The sequence below is a fragment of the Punctularia strigosozonata genome (genome assembly GCF_000264995.1).
Source record: "Punctularia strigosozonata HHB-11173 SS5 unplaced genomic scaffold PUNSTscaffold_15, whole genome shotgun sequence".
In the NCBI taxonomy this organism is placed as follows: Eukaryota; Fungi; Basidiomycota; class Agaricomycetes; order Corticiales; family Punctulariaceae; genus Punctularia; species Punctularia strigosozonata.
In genome coordinates this window covers 716,633-734,295 of record NW_006767447.1, presented here as the reverse complement: position 1 = coordinate 734,295, position 17,663 = coordinate 716,633, and the positions used below count along the sequence as shown (strand labels likewise).

Sequence of the window (17,663 nt, the reverse complement as noted above, 5' to 3'; positions counted from 1 at the left end):
CTGTGGAACATGGACGTCAGCGTAGTTGAGTTGTTTCGCAGGAGTGCAGCATGCGGGACATGCAGTACGACGAGCGCTCTCCCTTCACTAGTTACCTCCAACGCACGTCAAATGTCGAACCAAGAGCGCATCCACGTGTCCACGTCGCAAGTCACGTCGTCGTCAACGCGAACTGACTTCGGAATTCTCTCAACGCTAAGTCTCATTCACCACTTCAACGCCCGCTTCGAGCATAACACTGACATGGACAAGCTACCTCCAACGCTACTCTCGGCTATCTGCGGCTTTGCCTGCAAATCAAGCTACAGCGCCGCACCGGCCCTCTTGCGTGTCTCGAATCGCATTCGCGACTGCACCATACCACATCGCTATACGCGCGTGGCGATCTTCGGAACGGACTCTCTGGGGACGTTCTTGGAGCATGCCCGCAAGGCCTTCGACAGAGATGGCCTCATCCAGCCGATCTGCGTCGGCCGTCTGCTGGTTTGTGACCACTCGAAGGACAAGATACAGCCGCGTCTTGGGAGCAGCCTGGCCCCTTCCCGTTCACTCCAGAATTCCACGGAAGACCGGTATGACTCCCATAACTTCTACTAACTCCGTCATCGCTTCAAGGCCATGGAAGGGCTTCTTTCACACCCGACCTTCCAGCTGTCGTCCTTCACGCTCTGCCTCTCGACGGCAGCATCGTTCACGAGTTCGCCCTCTTCGGACCATTTCCTCCCGGTCTTCAAGACACCCTTGCTAGAGAGACTTCACCTCATGGGCAACAGCGTACAGATCCGCGACACAGACGACTCTGTCACGCGCCTCGTCCCTCTCTGTCTATCCTCCCACCGACCCGGTCCTGCCGTTACGTGGGTCTTGAAGAAGTCCTGTCCTCGCCGCCGCGGGCTCAACATACAGAAACGGGCAAAAGCGGGCCATGCGGCGCCGTACGTGGAAACCTGGGACATAGGTAGTTCAGACGACAGACCCGCAAGCTCGGCGCACCCCACGAAAACCGTCTTTGGTGTGGAACATCACCTCGTCATGGACGCGCAAGCGGCGTTCGCCAGAACGCATGTCGAGCGCATCCTCAACGACTGGAACGGCGTCCGATCCCCTACTCCCGCTCGGCCGGCAACGCTGCTGCTGCTTTCCCCCGTCCTTCGTTCTCGCACGCCGCCCTCATCGATATCCAAGGCCAGGGCAGTAGAGGTATGAAATGGTTGAGAAATCGCGCGGGCGGATCCGAGACAGCAGTCTTCGGCTACCTATGGTACCCCTGCGCGCATCGAGAATGAATTGACCGTCAGACGTAACCACCGGTGTTGTTTCGCAAGTTTTTGCTGTTCACCCTGTATCACAGTACACTTATTGCACGACAGTCAATACGTAATCCTGCTTCTTAGACTGGCAGTATATTCATGGTACCTTATCACACGAGTTGCGCTCGACGTTGTGTCCAGTGTTGCGTCCAACGCAACGTACTGTGCGACGAGCTAACTGCCGAGGTGAAGGAAAGCAATCGGCGGGAAGCCAGGACAGTTCGAGGCACGTCAAAGCATCAACCAGTGAAGGGGAGTGTAGGATCTGCCACTTGAACGACACGCGGTCGAGATGAAGATAACGTAACCGAGGGGCAGACAAGCCCAGGAATTGATCCGGGAGCGGCAGTGTAGTATCGGAGTGTTCGTTCTCTATGGTACACTCAGCCAGCAGTGGGGCAGGACGTGTGAGGTACCCTACATGCTCGTCATGGAACCATGACTCTTAGTGGAACGTCAGGCTCTCCGTTCGATGGAGATGGCCAAGAGCCTCCAGGACGGCCTGATCATCGCACTGATATATATATTGTCCACGGATGTCCAGGAAGATAGTGGCGCTTTCTTTGATCTCGTAAGAAACAATGGCGTCAGCTCCGGCGCGATGCGCGGTACCTTGGACCAGAGAATGGCGGTGTCAAGAGCGAGAGAGCGCCAGGAACGGCATACGAAAGTGAAGGCGTGACTCTTCGGGAAGAGTGGGAAGTGGCCGGGATCGGGAAGGCAGAGCCGTCTGCAGGCAGTCGAGCTACCAGTGCAAGGTGATTACGAGGATCGCGCAGCACGCGTACTTGCGTGAGAAGGGCCTGAACTTGTTCTAGCAACGGGTTTATTTCTTCGTCAAGCTCACGTTGAGCATGCTCGGCAGTGTCTTGCAGCTGATGATCCTCTCAAAGGGCGGCGCCGATGTGTCGTTATAAGATATCCGCGAATGCACCCGCATAGCAGTGTGACTGGTCGCTCACATGCATTATTCCCGTTATAATTGTGATCAACTTGACTCGGCCTTCGTTGACGCTAGTCTAAGATTGCAGAGGGAGACTGTGAGGGCTCAGGTCAAGGTTGAGCCGATAGCGGCTGGCTTGAGATCGATTTTATCTGTGTACCACGTGGTTACCACGATGTGCATATGGCCGAAAACCCGAACCGGACGAGGCGAGTGTATTAAAGGTAAGATACAAGTCATCGTGCCGGTTTAACGAACGTCAATCGCAGCGATTTGCTGAAGTCTGTCCAGACGATATGTCCCGAGAGACTCCAAGCGCGCCAGAGTGAGATCCAATGCGACACAATATTCTCTAGCCAGTGATCTAATCTTGCCTCCAGCACGACATCGAGGGCCTGTTCACAGTTAATCAAATGATAATATGCTCGGCCTCGAGGAAGCCCAGATGACATGTACATGGAGTGTGCCCGGGAGAATGCCTGGCGTCAATCGTCCATGCGGAAGGACACCGCACACACTCCTTACAGCTTCCTCAGAGACATGACTGCAATAGTGAACGACTGTCTTCATTGCACATCGAGAGTCTGACTGGGGAGACCATGTTGAGATGGCAAAACGCCATAACCTTGCGTTGATGAGATTTCTAGAAACGATGGATCAATTCCTAGACACGTATGCGGTTATTTCAAGCCCAATTCTGAAGTACAAACATGCTAGAACGCTTTATCGGGGATTGGCAGCCGCAGCTCCTCCGTTGACGAGACTCGAGAGAGAAAGGCGCTCTCAGCTAGGGAACGTGAGATACAATCACGTGATAGATGATTCCAAAAAGGTCAAACTCTAATTTTCCTGCCTTCATCAACACCAGGTCTGTCGTCGCGCTGCTCGATATACAGAATCGTCGCTCACCGTTCATTCCAGGCCCCTTAGTCACCTTCTGACCTCCGAGCTGCAAGGATGAGTTACGTCGCTAAGGGTGAAAAAGAATACGATGCCGCTGGCGCGGTGCCCGCTGCGAAGATCCACAAGATCCGCATCACCCTCACCTCCAGCAACGTCAAGAACCTGGAGAAGTGTACGCTTCATTGATATCTGATACCGTGGCGTCATTCTAAAAGACTGATTTATGTTGCAGTCTGCGGCGACCTGATCAACAGGTCGAAGGAGAAGCAGCTCTTCGTTAAGGGCCCCGTCCGCCTCCCGACCAAGGTGTTGAAGATCACCACCCGGAAGTCTGTGCGTACCTCTTCGTCCCGGAACACAGAACGATGCTGACATCTACCTCCAGCCCTGCGGTGAGGGTTCCAAGACCTGGGACCGCTACGAGCTCAAGATCCACAAGCGCCTCATTGACCTGCACGCTTCCTCGGAGGTTGTCAAGCAGATCGTACGTCACACTTGCCACGACCTTTGTACTTGTTGTTGACCATAATTTGCGCAGACCTCCACGACGCTCGAGCCCGGTGTCGAGGTCGAGGTCACCATCTCTGCCTGAACGGTTCTTGTTGTACACAACACGATCTGTACGCTATCATGCTCGAATGCAGGAACCGGTCACGCCGCATTTCGCTTTCGCGAAAGCACTCTAAGAGTGTGGTATTACGAGAGCGATGCTGTACGCGAATACAGTGAGGATGGAATGCGCCAAATAAATTAGATCCGGTATGTGTAAGTGTGCTAATGCGGTAGAGATGCGTGCATGCGGAAAGGACGTGTCACAACAAAGACAAATGCGGCTGGTCTAGATATATACAGCGTAGCAGCCTATAACAGGGCGATGATCGCTCCGGCCCTCGAGCCTCCGCATACCGCGGTCGTCGAGGGTGTTATAATTCAGGCAAACGACGTCGCCTCTGCGATGCCTTGGGGGCTCCGGTTCCGGCGGCTCTTCGACCGCAGTTTCTGGCTGCGTGACGTTGGTTTGGGATGAGTCCCGCGATGCGCTTGACAGCATGGACCAGAGCCTCCACCGGCGCGGCGCGGTAGGTGGGATGAAAGCAGCAGTGAGAGGCGCAGCTACCGTCTTCGATACCTCCAGCGGTACGCCCGTCGAGGTCGGCCGCTGTCGCTGAAAATCGGCGTGGCTGGCGCTACGCGAGAGCGTCGGCGCGCGGCCCACCCCGTACGGCGCTGTGCCGCCGGGGATGGTGTCGATCGAGCGCGAGTGCGACAGCGCACGGGCGGTCGGCGTCGTAGGCGTCGTGGGCGGCTGCGCATGGGCGTGCGCGGCGAATTGGCGGTCCATCTCCGCCTGCGCGTGCTCGCCGGGCGTGCTCGGCGTCAGATCCGAGTGCGGCGTCCAGGTCTCGTCCGAGCGCGTGCGGACGGTGTTCACAGACGAGCTCGACTGCGCACGGCTGCGGAGCGAGAGCGGGCGGAGCGCCTGCGCGAGCATCTGCCCGACCACTCCGCGGGTGCGCGGCCGGGTGGAGGAGCTGAGCGTGGACGGCTCGAGGCTGGACTCTTCGTCGGGTTCGGGTTCGGGCTTCACTGTGGATTTCCAGAGGATGCGGTCGCACCTATGGTTGAGAGATGGTTCAGTAACATATCAGCGGCTGTGAGCGGAATCCTCACCAGCTCGGCACACGTTTCTTGCTCGAGCTGTCGTACACGCCCTTATCAGGGTCTTCGTCCTGCTGCTGGCTATGGCCCTCCAATCCGGACATGGTCGACACGGCTCGCTTCATGGACGGTGCCCCTCCGAGGACGTCTTTAGGTACCAGCCCAAGCCCGGACGGCGCGCTCTTCGGTTTCCCATCGGGAGACTTGAGTGTCGGCGTACTGTGGCTGATGTTATGTGATTTTGAAAAGGGTAAGACGGGAGAGGTAGGGGTAGTAGGGTCCGCGTGCACGCCGAGGTACGAGCTCAAGGCTCCTGCGCTGGACATGGAGGTATGGCTGTGGGCGTACGAGGGGCTGGAGCGCACGCGCGGCGACGCCCCGGGTGTGACGAGCGCGAGCCATTTCGCCTTGGCCTTGTGCGCGGCGCCGGTGAGCGAGATGCGGTGGACGAGCTTGGTGGTGCTAAGCGCTTTGAGGTTGGGCGTGCCACCGCTTGGGGGAGGGGATGGAGTGATGCCGAGCGACTGGAAGTAGTCATCCTCCCGGTCGGATTTGTCCCGCTGTGGCTGCTCCGGGTTCGTCTTCTTCGACCGGACGGACATCCATGCGGAAGACGAGAGCGACGCCGCCTCGCCGCCGGCCGCGTCGTCCTCGTCGGAGGCATCTTCGTCCTGGTCTCCGTCGCCCTTCTCGCCGCCGTCGGGCTTGATGCCGTCCGCCTCATCGCCGTGCGCTGCATCGCCCTCGTGCTCCTTTTCCTGTTCTTCGACGCCCTCCAACCCGGGCTCGAGCTCGAGCGGGGTCGGCTTGGACTGTTTCCGCCGTCGACTCGCCTTCTTGAGCGTGCGGAGGACGTCGTACTTGAACGTGGGCGGGAAGCGGACGGGCGCCTCGCAGAAGCCGACGAAAGCGAGCCCATTTCGCATGAGGTTGTGTAATTGGTCGAACTCGATCGCTTGCGCGTACTCCTGCCGGGCAATGAGCCAGTCTGCATGGAGGCGGGTGACGTCCAGCCGGAAATTGAGATCGCCGAAGAGGAAGGTGAAGTCGAACCGGTCAGTTACGTCTTCGGCCATCACGCGCGGGTCGTCGGTGGCGAGGAAGTCGTCGACGGCGAGCTCGGACTTGATCTTGGCGAGGTTGGCGAGGCGGAGAGGGACTTTGTCGCCGTGAGCGGCGAGGTGCGCGTTGACGAAGAGGAGTGTGGTGCCCGCGAGGTTGAGCGAGATGCCGACGCCGCCTTTGTTCCCGACGCGCCCGCCGATGAGACCGGTAGTGACGGCTGACTTAGACATGCCGCGGACCAGGTGTTTGACGTCGCGCTTGATGAAGACGGCCAAGTAGATGCCCATGAGGCGCTCCTTGATCAGGAGCTCGTACGGGCCCTTACCAGGACCCTTTTCCGCGTTGCGTTCGTCGCTCTGCGTCCGTGGGTTTCCTCGCATGCGCGGATTGACATCATCTGTGCTAAGCGATCGTGTCGGCATAGGTGGCGGGCCGACGGTCGAGGCACCGCTGTCTGGAGGGGGCGACGAGGAGGAAGAGCCAAGGCCATTGCAGAACCAGTCTTCGAGGATGGTCGTCCATCCCGTCGGGGGGCCGATCGAGCCGAGGCCGGGCACCGTTGCCAGCGGCAGCGAGAAGGGGTCGGGTGAGTGCGCGTAGGCATCAACATCTGGATCCTGCTCCTGGGATCGACGTCGCGGGGTCTCGTCTCGTTCGCCATCCTTTGCGTCAGGTGGCTTGGTTTTATCAGCGTCCTTTGATTTGTCCTTGTGTTTGTCCTTATCCTTGCGTGGCTTGAATGCCGCACCGATGCCCATGGGTAGGCCGGATACGCTGGGGCATTCCTGTCCGGCACTTGATGACATTCAGACCGATTAACCACATTTTGCAAAGAAAATAGACCCACACTACGACGATATGATACGGATGAGCATCATCTTCTGGCAAAGAAGGGATGTCGTCGCTGTCGGGTGGAGACGATTCCGATGTGTCTTTAACTACGCCAAGTAGTTCGTCGAGTTCGCCCTTTATATGCGTATGCACGATGGTCAGTGTAGTGCTAGCAGGGAGAATTGATCAGAACGTACCTTTGGTAACGATTCGTGCATATTCCAGGTAATGATGCGTATCTTCAAGAACTTGCGTGGTGGAACGACGCGCTTCATCCGCGGTCGCGCGCGTATAGTCCCGTCGTCGATCCCTGTCTCATTCAAGGGCGAGTGTCCATGACTGCTACTGCTAGCAGCAAACAGCGGCGTCGGAGGGAGGAGCGCTTGGATGCGAGATGTCAGGCTGAGCCTAGCTGTTGTCGCAGTTCAGCGGGAGCTCATGGATCCAGAAAGTATCTACGTACCGGCTTTATGACGAGGGTCGTGTGCCACCGGAGAGGACGTGTCAGAGCTCGTCGCAGTATTCGGGGACATGCTGAACGCGGGTAACGGGCCATGGGTGTCGCGTTCAAGGTCGGTCTGCAGGACAAGTGGCGCTGGGGTCATCGCGCTCGCTGTTGGGCACAGCGAGTAGTGCAGACGGTCAAGGACGGAGGAGGAAAATTAGGGCGACATGTATTACTCTAGGGAGGGTACAGCGGAACAGCAGAACGGGTCATGATCAGAAGCCAGAGAAGAAGACGATGGCCGACCACGCGAACACGTGCGGGGGGACTCATATTCTGAACCGTCACCTCTTCTTCCGCGCGACGACCGTGACGAGCCGTCCGACGACGTCTTCGGCGACGAGGAGACATTGAGTACGATGAGTATATGGCAGATTCAGCCGGTGCCGCAGCCTCAAGTGGCGAGAATATCGAAGGAGGCGTCCGAGAAGGATGCAGGCGTACGTCTTTCGTTTGCATCCCTTGAACGTGCCGGAGTTGCTCATGTCCAACTCGTGTAGTTTCTCGCATATAAGCTTGTCAACAAACGTACTAGGATACGGCTATCGCGAGAGTTGCTCGATCTCAACGTATTACCTGGCAAGGCTCAACTATTCGCCATCGCCACCTCAAAGAGCTGGTTCGCTGCCGTAGTTCGCCAATCGAGCGCGTTTCGTGCGTTCTCTTATTGTTTAGATGCAACACGTACTAATCAGCGATGATAGAAATTGTATTCTCGCCGGTGTCCCAGTTGTACTCTACTCTATCCACCAGCAAGGACGAGGAAACCTCCATCCAACCCTCCCGTACCCTCCCGTTCTCCCTAGGCACCCCTACCACCCTCGTCTTCGCCCTCCATGACTCTCGATTTGTCGTTTCAACCACGCAAGGCCAAGTTCACGTCTTTGATGCAAGTGTCCTGCTCACAGCCGGCTCCGGAGATGTCCAACCGCTCCGCTCCTTCCCATCGCCTGCACCAGGCGGTCCTCGCCAGATTGTGCCTAACCCTGGCGACATACCAGAATTGATAGCTGTGCTGCACGAGACGGACGCCGAGGTGATCGACGTGCAGAAGCTCGAGCCTGTCGCGGGTTGGAAGGGCGGAGGCACACCCGAGACCACTCCCACAACCCGTAAGCGGCTCTTTCTCCGTGCATAATTTTCAAAGCTGACAACGCTCGCAGTCACTTGGTCGCCCAAAGGCAAACAGATTGCCATCGGCCTCCAGTCAGGGTCTATCGTTACCTTCGCTCCCACCGCACCCTCCGCGCCCAAGTCCACCATCCCGGCCCCACCCTCCGCCGCCGGCAAGGGCGTCATCTCCGCTTCCTGGCTCTCCAATCCGATGCTGCACACCATCTACGCTCCCTCCGGCAGCCCACTCACTTCCGACTCCGAGCAAACCCACTACATCGTCGCACTCGACGCCAAGTCCAGCACCGCCGCCGACGTCAAGCTCGAGACGCCCTACTTCCCGCTTGGCCCACGTCCTCCGGGCGCCTTTGTGCTCGTGCTCCGCAACTGGGAGCCTGCCAAGTTCCTGCTCATCGTCGGGGACAGCACCTCGTCCGACATTGGCTCCATCGCCTGCCTCGACAACGATGAGTGGTACAACCTCAGCCTGGAGGACACCGCGAAGCCGACGATGCCGCTCGATTGGGAAATGAAGGACACGATCGTCGCTGGCCTCGAGCTCGACTTCTCCTGCACCGAGCCCTACTCGCACGTCGGCGTCGATGGCGCGTCGACCGACCTCCCACCAACCCCGATCCTCTACGCGTACGCAAACGACGGTACTGTCCTGGGGTGGCACGTCGTGAACACGAGCGGGAAGGCATACCCGGGTATGCTCTCCGCCGGCGCGGGATCCTCGTTCCCGGAGCCGATGAAGGGCCCCGAAGTCTCCATGGGACCGCCCTCCGCCTTCCCCATCTCGCGTCAGCCTAGCGCAGTAGCCTCTCAACAATCGTCAAACCAGCCCGCAACGTCGTCGGCGTTCGGATCGTCGGGCTTCGGCCAGCAGCAGCAGCAGCAGTCGGCGTTCGGACAGTCGGCGTTCGGACAGTCGGGATTCGGCTCGTCGGCGACGAACAATGCCGGAGGAAGCGCCTTTGGCCAGTCTGCGTTTGGTGGAGGCGGAGGGGCGTCGGGATCTGGATCGGGAACGACGGGAGGCGGGTTCGCGGCTTTTGCGCAGCCCGGCGGTGGGTCGGCGTTTGGGCAGTCTGCATTCGGCGCGACGAACAATGCACCGGGGAGCGCGTTCGGTACCGCGAACAACACCGGCAGCGCGTTCGGTTCGTCCAACAACGCATCTGGGAGCGCCTTCGGCTCGGGGAGTAACACATCCGGGAGCGCCTTCGGGTCGACGAACAATGCTGCAGGAAGCGCCTTCGGCTCGGCGAACGCTCTCGGCGGCGCTTTCGGTTCAACTCACTCGACTGGTAGTGCCTTTGGCCAACCCAGCACGTCGGGGAGCGCCTTTGGTCAGTCGGCGTTCGGCGGTAACTCCGGCGGCGGGGGCGGATTCGGCGCCTTTGCCCAGGGCGGGGCGGCCAAGTTCGGGGCGACTGGTTTTGGGTCCCAGACCCAATCGACTGCCACGGCGGCACCCGCGACGCCCATAGCGCCGGAGGCGTCCATGAGCACTGATGACTTTGGTGGACTGTCTCTTGGCGGAGGGAGCGGTGGGGACAAGCCGAGTGGGACCACAGGGACGACGGGTCTGTTCGGTAACGCACAACCCTCGGCGGAGACGCAGCAACCGACGAGCGCGTTTGGGGCATCCGCGATTAAACCAGCATCCGGATTTGGTGCTTTCGGCGGAAGCGGAAGTAGTGCTTTCTCGAACCCGGGCCAGAACCCCTCGCAGCCCAGCGCCTTCGGCTCAACGTCTGCGTTTGGAGGTGGATCCGGCGCAGGCGGCCAGTCCGCCTTCGATACGTCGAAATCGTCCCCCAGCTTCGGGAGCAGCGGTTTCGGTCAGAGCGGCTTCGGTCAGAGTGCGTTTGGGCAGTCGGCATTCGGCAAGTCTGCATTTGGTTCGACTCCTTCCGCGAACGGGTCTGCCTTCAGTCCGTCTCCCAGCACAGGAGGATTTTCGGCCTTTGCATCCGGCGGTACGTCCGCGTTCTCTGCAGCCGCCGCGCAGAACAAGCCTGCCGCGGCGGCGCCGACGGGTGGAGGGTTTTCGGCATTCGCGTCAAACGCGCCCTCTTCGTTCACGTCCGCTGCTGCCTCCTCTAACACTGGTGGCGCGGGCGAGGGTGCCAAGCCTGCGCAGACGGGCTTTTCAGCGTTTGCCTCGGGAGGGCCGTCCGCGTTTTCCGCTGCCGCCAATACTCAGGAACAGCCGAAGTCGGCATTTGCATCTGGAGGCACGTCCGCGTTTTCCACAGGGCCCAGCCAGGAGGCGAAGTCGATGTTCTCTTCGACACCCACCCAGAATACCGAAGCCAAGCCCCTTGCATCTCCCCCGCCAGAGCCTGAAAAGCCACAATCTGCGTTCGGTGGTGGTAACGACGCGAAGCCGTCATCTGCTGCGCCCAGTCAGCCTACGTCGGTATTTGCACCCAAGTCTCCCGAAACTCCCACCACCGAGACGCCAGTGAAGGCGCGACCGAACCCCGTGCCGGGGCTAGAGGACTCCCCCGGTTCACCTACCGCCCCACCTGCGGACACCGCTACCCCGCTGTCCTCGCCATTCAAGAGCAGCGCGCCGGCGACAACTGGTGGCGCGTTCGGAAACTTGGTCACATCTCCAGGATTCGGGTTCGGGAGGCCATCAGAGGGCTTCGGGGCCTTTGGAAACGCGGTCAATAAAGATTCTCCCTTCTTCAGTCCGCCCAAGCCGACCACGCCGTCCGCGTTCAAGCCGATATCCGCGTTCTCGCCGAGCACGCCGCCAGCCCAGGGCGCGAGCACGACGCCGACGTTCGGCACGCCGTCTGCGTTCGGAAAGCCCACCGGATCTAATCCCAGCACGACGCCGGTGTACGGGCCGACGTCTGCGTTCGGCAAATCCGCGTTTGCCTCGCCTGGCACGCCCACGACGACCACACCGAAGACTGATCCCCCGGCTACGGGTGGGTTTGCCGCGTTCAGCGGTACGAGCGCCTTTGCGAAGGTGGGCAGCGGGTCAGGCAAGTCATTCTCGGATATGTTGAAAGAGGGCGCGAAGGACGAGTCCCCGAAGAAACCTGCGTCAGCATTTGCCAGCGTCGCCTCGACGACTCCGAAAGGGGAACCCTCCAAGAAGCCTGAGGAAGGTCAAAAGGCGGGGGATTTGGAAACCCCGACCAAAGCGCCCACAGACAAGAACAAGGAATCGGCAGAGAAGGGCAAGGACTTTACTGGGAAGGGTAAGGAACCGGCTGCGTCTCCTACGAAGGAGAAAGATGCAAGACCGGACTCGTCTTTGTCTGCACAGTCGTCCTTCGCAGACGTGTCTCTCGCCGACTCGCAGATTTCTGCATTTAGCGAGGTTTCTCGCCCCGAGCAAGAAGATGCCGAAGGCAGTGATGCAGGCGAACCTACCGTGGAGGATGACACTGGATCATTCGTGTCAGAAGACTTCAGCGACGAGGAAGGCTCTGAGTACGTGCCGAGCGAACATGACGACGATGGATCTGGGAGCGAGTCACCTCCAAACGGAGACGAAAGCGAGAAAGAGCCGGAAACAAGTACCACCGTCACGCCTGCGGCAGAGAGCAAAGGCACGGAACAGGAGCCCGCTCCGGCTACCCCTGAAAAGGAAAAATCAAGGTCACCTACTCCTAAACCTGCTGCACCTCTTGCTACGCCCGACGCCCCCAAAGGCGCGCCAGCATCTTCGGCGACCGAGTCTACAACTACACCACCAGGTTCCCCCGAAAAGCAAGGAGAAGTTGCCTCGAAGCCGAGCATCGCAGCGCCGACGCCTATCAACCCCATGATTGCTACTCCTGATTCAACTTCCAAGAGTCCTACTCTTGGCCTTGGAAAGCCCACGACGCGTCCAGCACGCAGCTCCCCGCTGGCCAACGCGCCTGTGGTTAACGCAACTAAGGAAGACGAGCAATCTCCTGAGTTCACCTCGCCATCCTCCATGCCAAAACCAGCATCTCCGAAAACACCCTTTGGTGTTCTACCGGGAGGGCCGGTCACTCCTGCTGCGAGCACTTCACCGCCGAAGATTCCGCTTTTCGGTTCGCTTGGAGGACAACCTGTCACCCCGAAATCACCGTCGCCTAAACCAGCCGCCGGAGGCTTTGCTATGCCTACCCTGCCTGCTTCTGCGTCGAAGACCTCGTCAGCTGCTTCGAAGCCGTCAATATTCAGCTCTCCTCTGTCATTCCCCAGCCCCTCCACAGATCCCACCAAGACAAGTCCAACTATCCCTCAGCCTACACCGCCTGCCAGTGGCCTTAAACTGCCTGCATTCTCTGGATTCCCTGCCACAACACCACCCGCAGTGCAGAGCCCATTCTCAAAACCCATCAGCCCTGCGATATCCGCGTTTGCTCCTACGCCCTCTCAAGCCTCAGCGCCGTTCAACATTCCCAATTTGAAGCCAACGACGGTGGCTACGCCGCCCATCGGAGGCTTTTTCAGTGGCGCGCCAACGCCATCTCTGAGCGTTCCTACACCGTTCGTTGCCCCTGTTTCCACGATACAAGAGGCGAAACCACCTTCGGTGGAAGAGGGTATGCAGGCGGAGTGCGCGTATCTTTACCTGACTTTGACGAAGGAGCTCGAAGACGTACGTTTTATAAGCTTTTTCGAACGTCTTGTGTCTTGACCCTTGGAAATAGCTACGTGTGCTGGCTAAATCGACATTGCAGAGAAAGAGCGAGCTGCAAAAGCCAGTGGGCGGTTCGAGGAATGTTGCCGACCTCGCAACAGCGGCGAAGTGGAGTCTCGGCGATCTGTCATTGTTCGGACAAACTATGCGCCGCGTGCGAACTGACATCAAGGATATCAAAGAGCGCCGACTTGCAATCGAAGACGATATCCGCCGATTGGAAAGTGATATGCTGAAAGGTACGCATTTCGAGATGTCAATGTGTCCTACCTCCCTGCAACATGTCCGTTCTAGTGAACACGAAGAAGGAGGAGATTGCTCGGTTCAGTAGAGCGAGTACCGATGCAGAATTCGCCAGGATGCTCAAAATCCGCACTCTGGGCCCAGAGCACCTGGAAACACAAAGTCGCCTGAGACGGGATATTCGGGTACGTTACGAAATACCAGATTCTCCGTTCAAACGGCTCACGGGCCGTCCTGCCATGTCTAGACCATGCGGGATCGTTTGCAAAAACTCGAGGACCACTTGCTTGAGTGCAAGAAGAAGCTGAACGAAATGAAAACGGGCAAACCTCATTTCCGGCCGCCTTCGTTGGACACGATCAATCGCACGTATCGCAATATCGAAGCTGCCATTGAGCAGCAAGCCGCGGACGTCACCCGTCTCTCGTCACGCGTGGCCAAGCTTGACCTGGGCGGAAAGACGTGGCGTTCTGAAGCCAGATTCACCGGGCGTGACAAGCGTCCTTCCGACACGCCTCAACGAGCGTTCAGTGTGACGCCCGACGTGGCGGCTACCACAGCCGCTGCGCTGAATGCGGAACGCTCTGCCCAGAAGCTCAAGAGCGCCCTCCTGAAGGCAAGGCGCGAGCCGCTCCTGAACTCTACCGCCGTGCACGTTCCCTCAGTCGCCGTACCCACCGCGTTTGACTCTCCCGCAAAACCCTCCCTTGCTCCGAGCACCCCAGGGCCTAGAGCCGCCACGTCGACCCCCGTTGGCCTCTTCTCCCTCACTCCAAACGGCGCGGGATCGAGCTCCGCGGCTCCTGCGACGCCCGACTGGTCCCTCCCCGCCTTCGATATACCTGCAACCGACGACAGCCCGTCCTCCGGCGGCTCGTTGCGTCAGCGTAGCTCCGCGTCCAAACACCACCAGAAACCCGTGCAGCTGCGCAAAGCTCCCACTCCTTCTGCCCAGACGCCGCCGAAGCCCACGTTTGATTGGGGCCCGCTGCCTACGGCGCCGCCGCCGAGGACGTCACTCGTAGCCGAGTTCAGGGCTGCGAGCCAGTCTCCGAGCGCAAGCCCTACGCCGGCAACGAACGGTGCCCCGAATGTGAGCCCGGGACCGAAGCTCCCTTTCTCTTTCGCCGGATTCGGAGGTTCGAAGTAGAATGCCGTGACGGCTCGCATTCGCATGTTATGTCTGCAACGATGTATACGATAGCAAGTTATGTGTATGAAGCAGATGAGTTCTAGAGTACAAGATGAATATGCGAGAAGAATGAGACTAGCAGGGGTGAGAGATCGCGAGAGCTCCATTAGGTAGGTGTGTGATGTATATGCGAGACAAGAGGTCGAAGGCGTCCGATCTAAAACGCGATGGAAGATGCAGAGAACTATACGCGACTGCTTTAAACTCAGAAGATCGAGTTGATTATGCCGCTGCCGATGGCGGCGCCAGCACCGAACCCGACACCACCAGCTGCCGATTGTGCCATCTGCCGATCGAACAATCAGTAAACGAAAGAGGCATGCGGAAGGTGAACCTACCGTGTTGCCGAGCGCGCCGAATTTGTGCTTCTTCTTGTCTGGTGCCGGGGCCTCCTGGGGACTAACCTGCTGTTGCACAGGAGGAGCCGGAGGAGACATTTCTTGACTTGGATAGCCGCCGCCGTAGGGCCGGTACACCGGTTTCTCAGCGGCGGGCACCATCTGCTGTTGCTGACTGTAAGGCGGCACGTGGTGCACGAAGTAGGTGTGCGGCGGAGGCGCTCCGTACGGCGAGGAAGCCGCAGAGTAGGCCGTCGCAGCTGGCGACGAAGTTCCAGTATCGGTAGAGATGGAGGTAGGTGTCGGAGACGGAGTGCGCGCGGATAGTTTCTCGACGTAGTTCGCTGGGAACAGGCCGGAACGTCCGCGGAAGGTGCCCGTCCACCAGTCCGAGTTGTTCTCGTTCGTGACTTCGATTATGTCCCCGGTGCGGAAGGAGAGGTCCTTCAATATCTGGGTGCCGAATGTCGATTGTCAGATCACATACACGAAAGCGGGGGTGGTGTCATTTTACTGACGGTACCGTCTTCGTTGTAGCCCCAGAGCGCCCGGGCTTTGACAGTCGGTTTTGGCGGCGGCGGCGCAGACTGCGTGCCCGGCGACCTCTGGTTTGCCTGAGTTGGCGACCATGCAGGCGTTACGTTGACGCTGTTCAGGTTGTTGATCACGTCGCTAATGCTCTCGCTCGAGGAGGCGGGGGAGTCATGGTCGGGAAGCTTGGCGCGGATAGCGGAGGCGTCCGCTGGCGAGATGCAGTTCTGCTGTTCGAGAAAGTCGACGTTTGACCTGATTTGTGCGACGATGTACGATATGTATGGTTGAAGCGCAGGGTTGGCCATCGTGGACTCTGGTCTGCGCCAATCCAGGGACGAAAGCGGAAGGATGTACGGAGGAGGAAGGCACCAACGTGCGATTATCGTGGCGATGCCTGATATGCGGTGCTTAAACGCGTTCTTTCGCCTAACCAGTTCACGTAACTTGGTTATCTGGAAGTTATTCTCGGTCATATCGTATCGTACTAGTACGTGCATGCGACAGTGGAGAGGCTACATCTCTACTGACCCAATTCACAGAGAGACGTCAACCGGAACGCATCCAATGCCGATCAGGAACCCCTGGGCTGACATAGTACGAGATTATGAGCAAGAAGCAGAGTAAAGCTAACAGCGAGAACCCTAACCGTCGTCGGTGCTCTGGCAGCACACAGGGTCGGCGCTGCAGCTGTTACCACCGACGCCGATGACGCTGATGGGAGAGAAGTCAACGCCAATTGGCACATCGACGCCTTGAGAGACTGTGAGCATTTGAACGAGGCTTGAGAGATACAGGAAGGCACACACCGGAAACGACGATGCCCAGCAGGCCCAGGATGTTGGTGATGTATGGCTCGTTCGACGTGGTGGTGCTGCCGCAGCATTGGATGGAAGGCCAGAATAAGAGCGCGAACGAGAATGCTTCCTCCACCCGTATCCGTGTTGTGCCGAAAACAGTTATGCCCTCATTGTACGATTAAAGCATGGTTGTTCAGCCGATGCTTGGTCATATGTAGAAAAAGACGAGCCCTACTTCGTGCTGCCCAGCGAAGTGCGTGACGCTGCAGACCGCAGATTGATCTCTCTGTCGCCGTTAACCCCACGAGTGTCCCACCCAATTGCTTCAGTATGGATGCCATCATCCTGACCGTCAGCCAGGGGACCCAACCCTCGGTGGTATTGAGTCACCGTCGGATGAAGCCCGACCATCCGGTAGCGCATAGAACGATCGCAGTCCCACGACATACGACGCAACCACCAACGGAACCAAAGCGGACATTCTCGCTCCACCCACACGAGGATTTTCTCGGAAATGAAGCGTATGATGGGCGCATGGTTACAGAAGCCTGCCTCTGAAGCCGACATACAGAGATGATGTCGAGTGCCGAGCCGTCGAAGAGCGTGTGCATGGAGGGAACATGAGATCCGAGCGCCTTCGAGATGTTCACTGACGTCGTGCGGCAGACCGTTTCGGCAGCCGCTTCTGAGGAGAATTACTGTGGTACTCCGAAAAACGAGCCCCAAATGCGAGGCGCTCAGCCTGCGCTCCGTGAGGGGATGTTCAGAAGAGTTCAGAAATCAAAGGTAGGGAAACCGGTAAGCCGCGGCTGTCGTGATCATCGAGGTAACTGAACGGGAAATGTGGACGTCATCAATTTGGGTAGGAACAAGCGCTGTCACTCGTACCGGCTGTATCATACCAGGAGAATGCGACCAGTACTACCCCAACTGGTGATGACATCGATGACAGGTCGCTCGCGAAACTGAATTCGAGTTTGAACGGAGGTAGTTCCCACGGCTCCAAAGTCAGACCGTCATCCCGTCTGACTCGCTTTCTTCAGTCAATCAACCACGATTATACCCTGGCATCATACTCATTACGGTTGCCGTCGTACACTCTACGCGTCTTCCTATCGTCTGAACTCGATGCTGATGAATCCATCATGAGCGGTGTCTGTCCTTGTCGATGGAATCAGTGTCATGGAATCGGCTTGAAGGGATGAAGGGCTGCACAATGCCATTGTTCGCGCCGTAGTAGGTGCAACTCCAATGTACACCGCACCCGTGGCGACAATTTGCTAGCGAGGTCGCGGCGACTCTCGCACTTTCCTGTGTCTCCTGCGGTAACGTAACGCGGGCATGTCAAACCACTTTCCGGCCGTTCTGAACTCGAAGGCAGATGTATGACCTTCTTGGACGTTTGGCACATGATTATCCGGAGCGTATGTTCTTCAAAAAGGTGAGTGCTTCATAACGCTTTCTCCGATATCAGTCAAATAGCTATTCATAATCCAAATCCTCTGAAAGGATTGCTGAAGGGGGTGTTTGACCAAGTGCACGAGGTGTCCAAACCTGGGGGCATCCTCGAAGCTGTTTATGC

At 58.4% G+C, this 17,663-nt stretch overlaps 5 protein-coding genes across 5 annotated transcripts; 2 read left to right on the top strand and 3 right to left on the bottom strand.

Annotated features, from left to right (window-relative positions):
- Positions 1-3,210: 3,210 nt before the first annotated feature.
- Positions 3,211-3,748, top strand: PUNSTDRAFT_75276 (40S ribosomal protein S20; the record flags this gene model as incomplete). Its single annotated transcript, XM_007387896.1, has 4 exons — positions 3,211-3,328; positions 3,389-3,489; positions 3,542-3,640; positions 3,695-3,748. 4 exons carry the CDS (start codon positions 3,211-3,213, stop codon positions 3,746-3,748), a joined length of 372 nt encoding a protein of 123 aa, XP_007387958.1.
- Positions 3,749-3,994: 246 nt separating this feature from the next.
- On the bottom strand, positions 3,995-7,316 carry PUNSTDRAFT_138215 (DNase I-like protein; the record flags this gene model as incomplete). Its single annotated transcript, XM_007387895.1, has 5 exons — positions 3,995-4,772; positions 4,828-6,675; positions 6,728-6,846; positions 6,909-7,123; positions 7,175-7,316. 5 exons carry the CDS (start codon positions 7,314-7,316, stop codon positions 3,995-3,997), a joined length of 3,102 nt encoding a protein of 1,033 aa, XP_007387957.1.
- A 259-nt stretch (positions 7,317-7,575) lies between these two features.
- Positions 7,576-14,370, top strand: PUNSTDRAFT_138214 (uncharacterized protein; the record flags this gene model as incomplete). The annotated part of the gene is made up of 7 exons (XM_007387894.1): positions 7,576-7,656; positions 7,717-7,870; positions 7,921-8,328; positions 8,380-12,935; positions 12,988-13,216; positions 13,272-13,405; positions 13,468-14,370. 7 exons carry the CDS (start codon positions 7,576-7,578, stop codon positions 14,368-14,370), a joined length of 6,465 nt encoding a protein of 2,154 aa, XP_007387956.1.
- A 55-nt stretch (positions 14,371-14,425) lies between these two features.
- Positions 14,426-15,636, bottom strand: PUNSTDRAFT_122662 (SH3-domain-containing protein). The gene is made up of 3 exons (XM_007387893.1): positions 15,269-15,636; positions 14,751-15,203; positions 14,426-14,698 (listed from the first exon to the last, which is right to left on the bottom strand). Exons 1-3 carry the CDS (start codon positions 15,587-15,589, stop codon positions 14,618-14,620), a joined length of 855 nt encoding a protein of 284 aa, XP_007387955.1. The 5' UTR covers positions 15,590-15,636; the 3' UTR covers positions 14,426-14,617.
- A 181-nt stretch (positions 15,637-15,817) lies between these two features.
- PUNSTDRAFT_75397 (uncharacterized protein) lies at positions 15,818-16,172 on the bottom strand (the record flags this gene model as incomplete). The annotated part of the gene is made up of 3 exons (XM_007387892.1): positions 15,818-15,870; positions 15,931-16,035; positions 16,091-16,172. Coding segments are annotated over 3 exons (240 nt in total), but the record flags the coding sequence as incomplete, so codon positions are not given.
- Between the last annotated feature and the right edge of the window lie 1,491 nt (positions 16,173-17,663).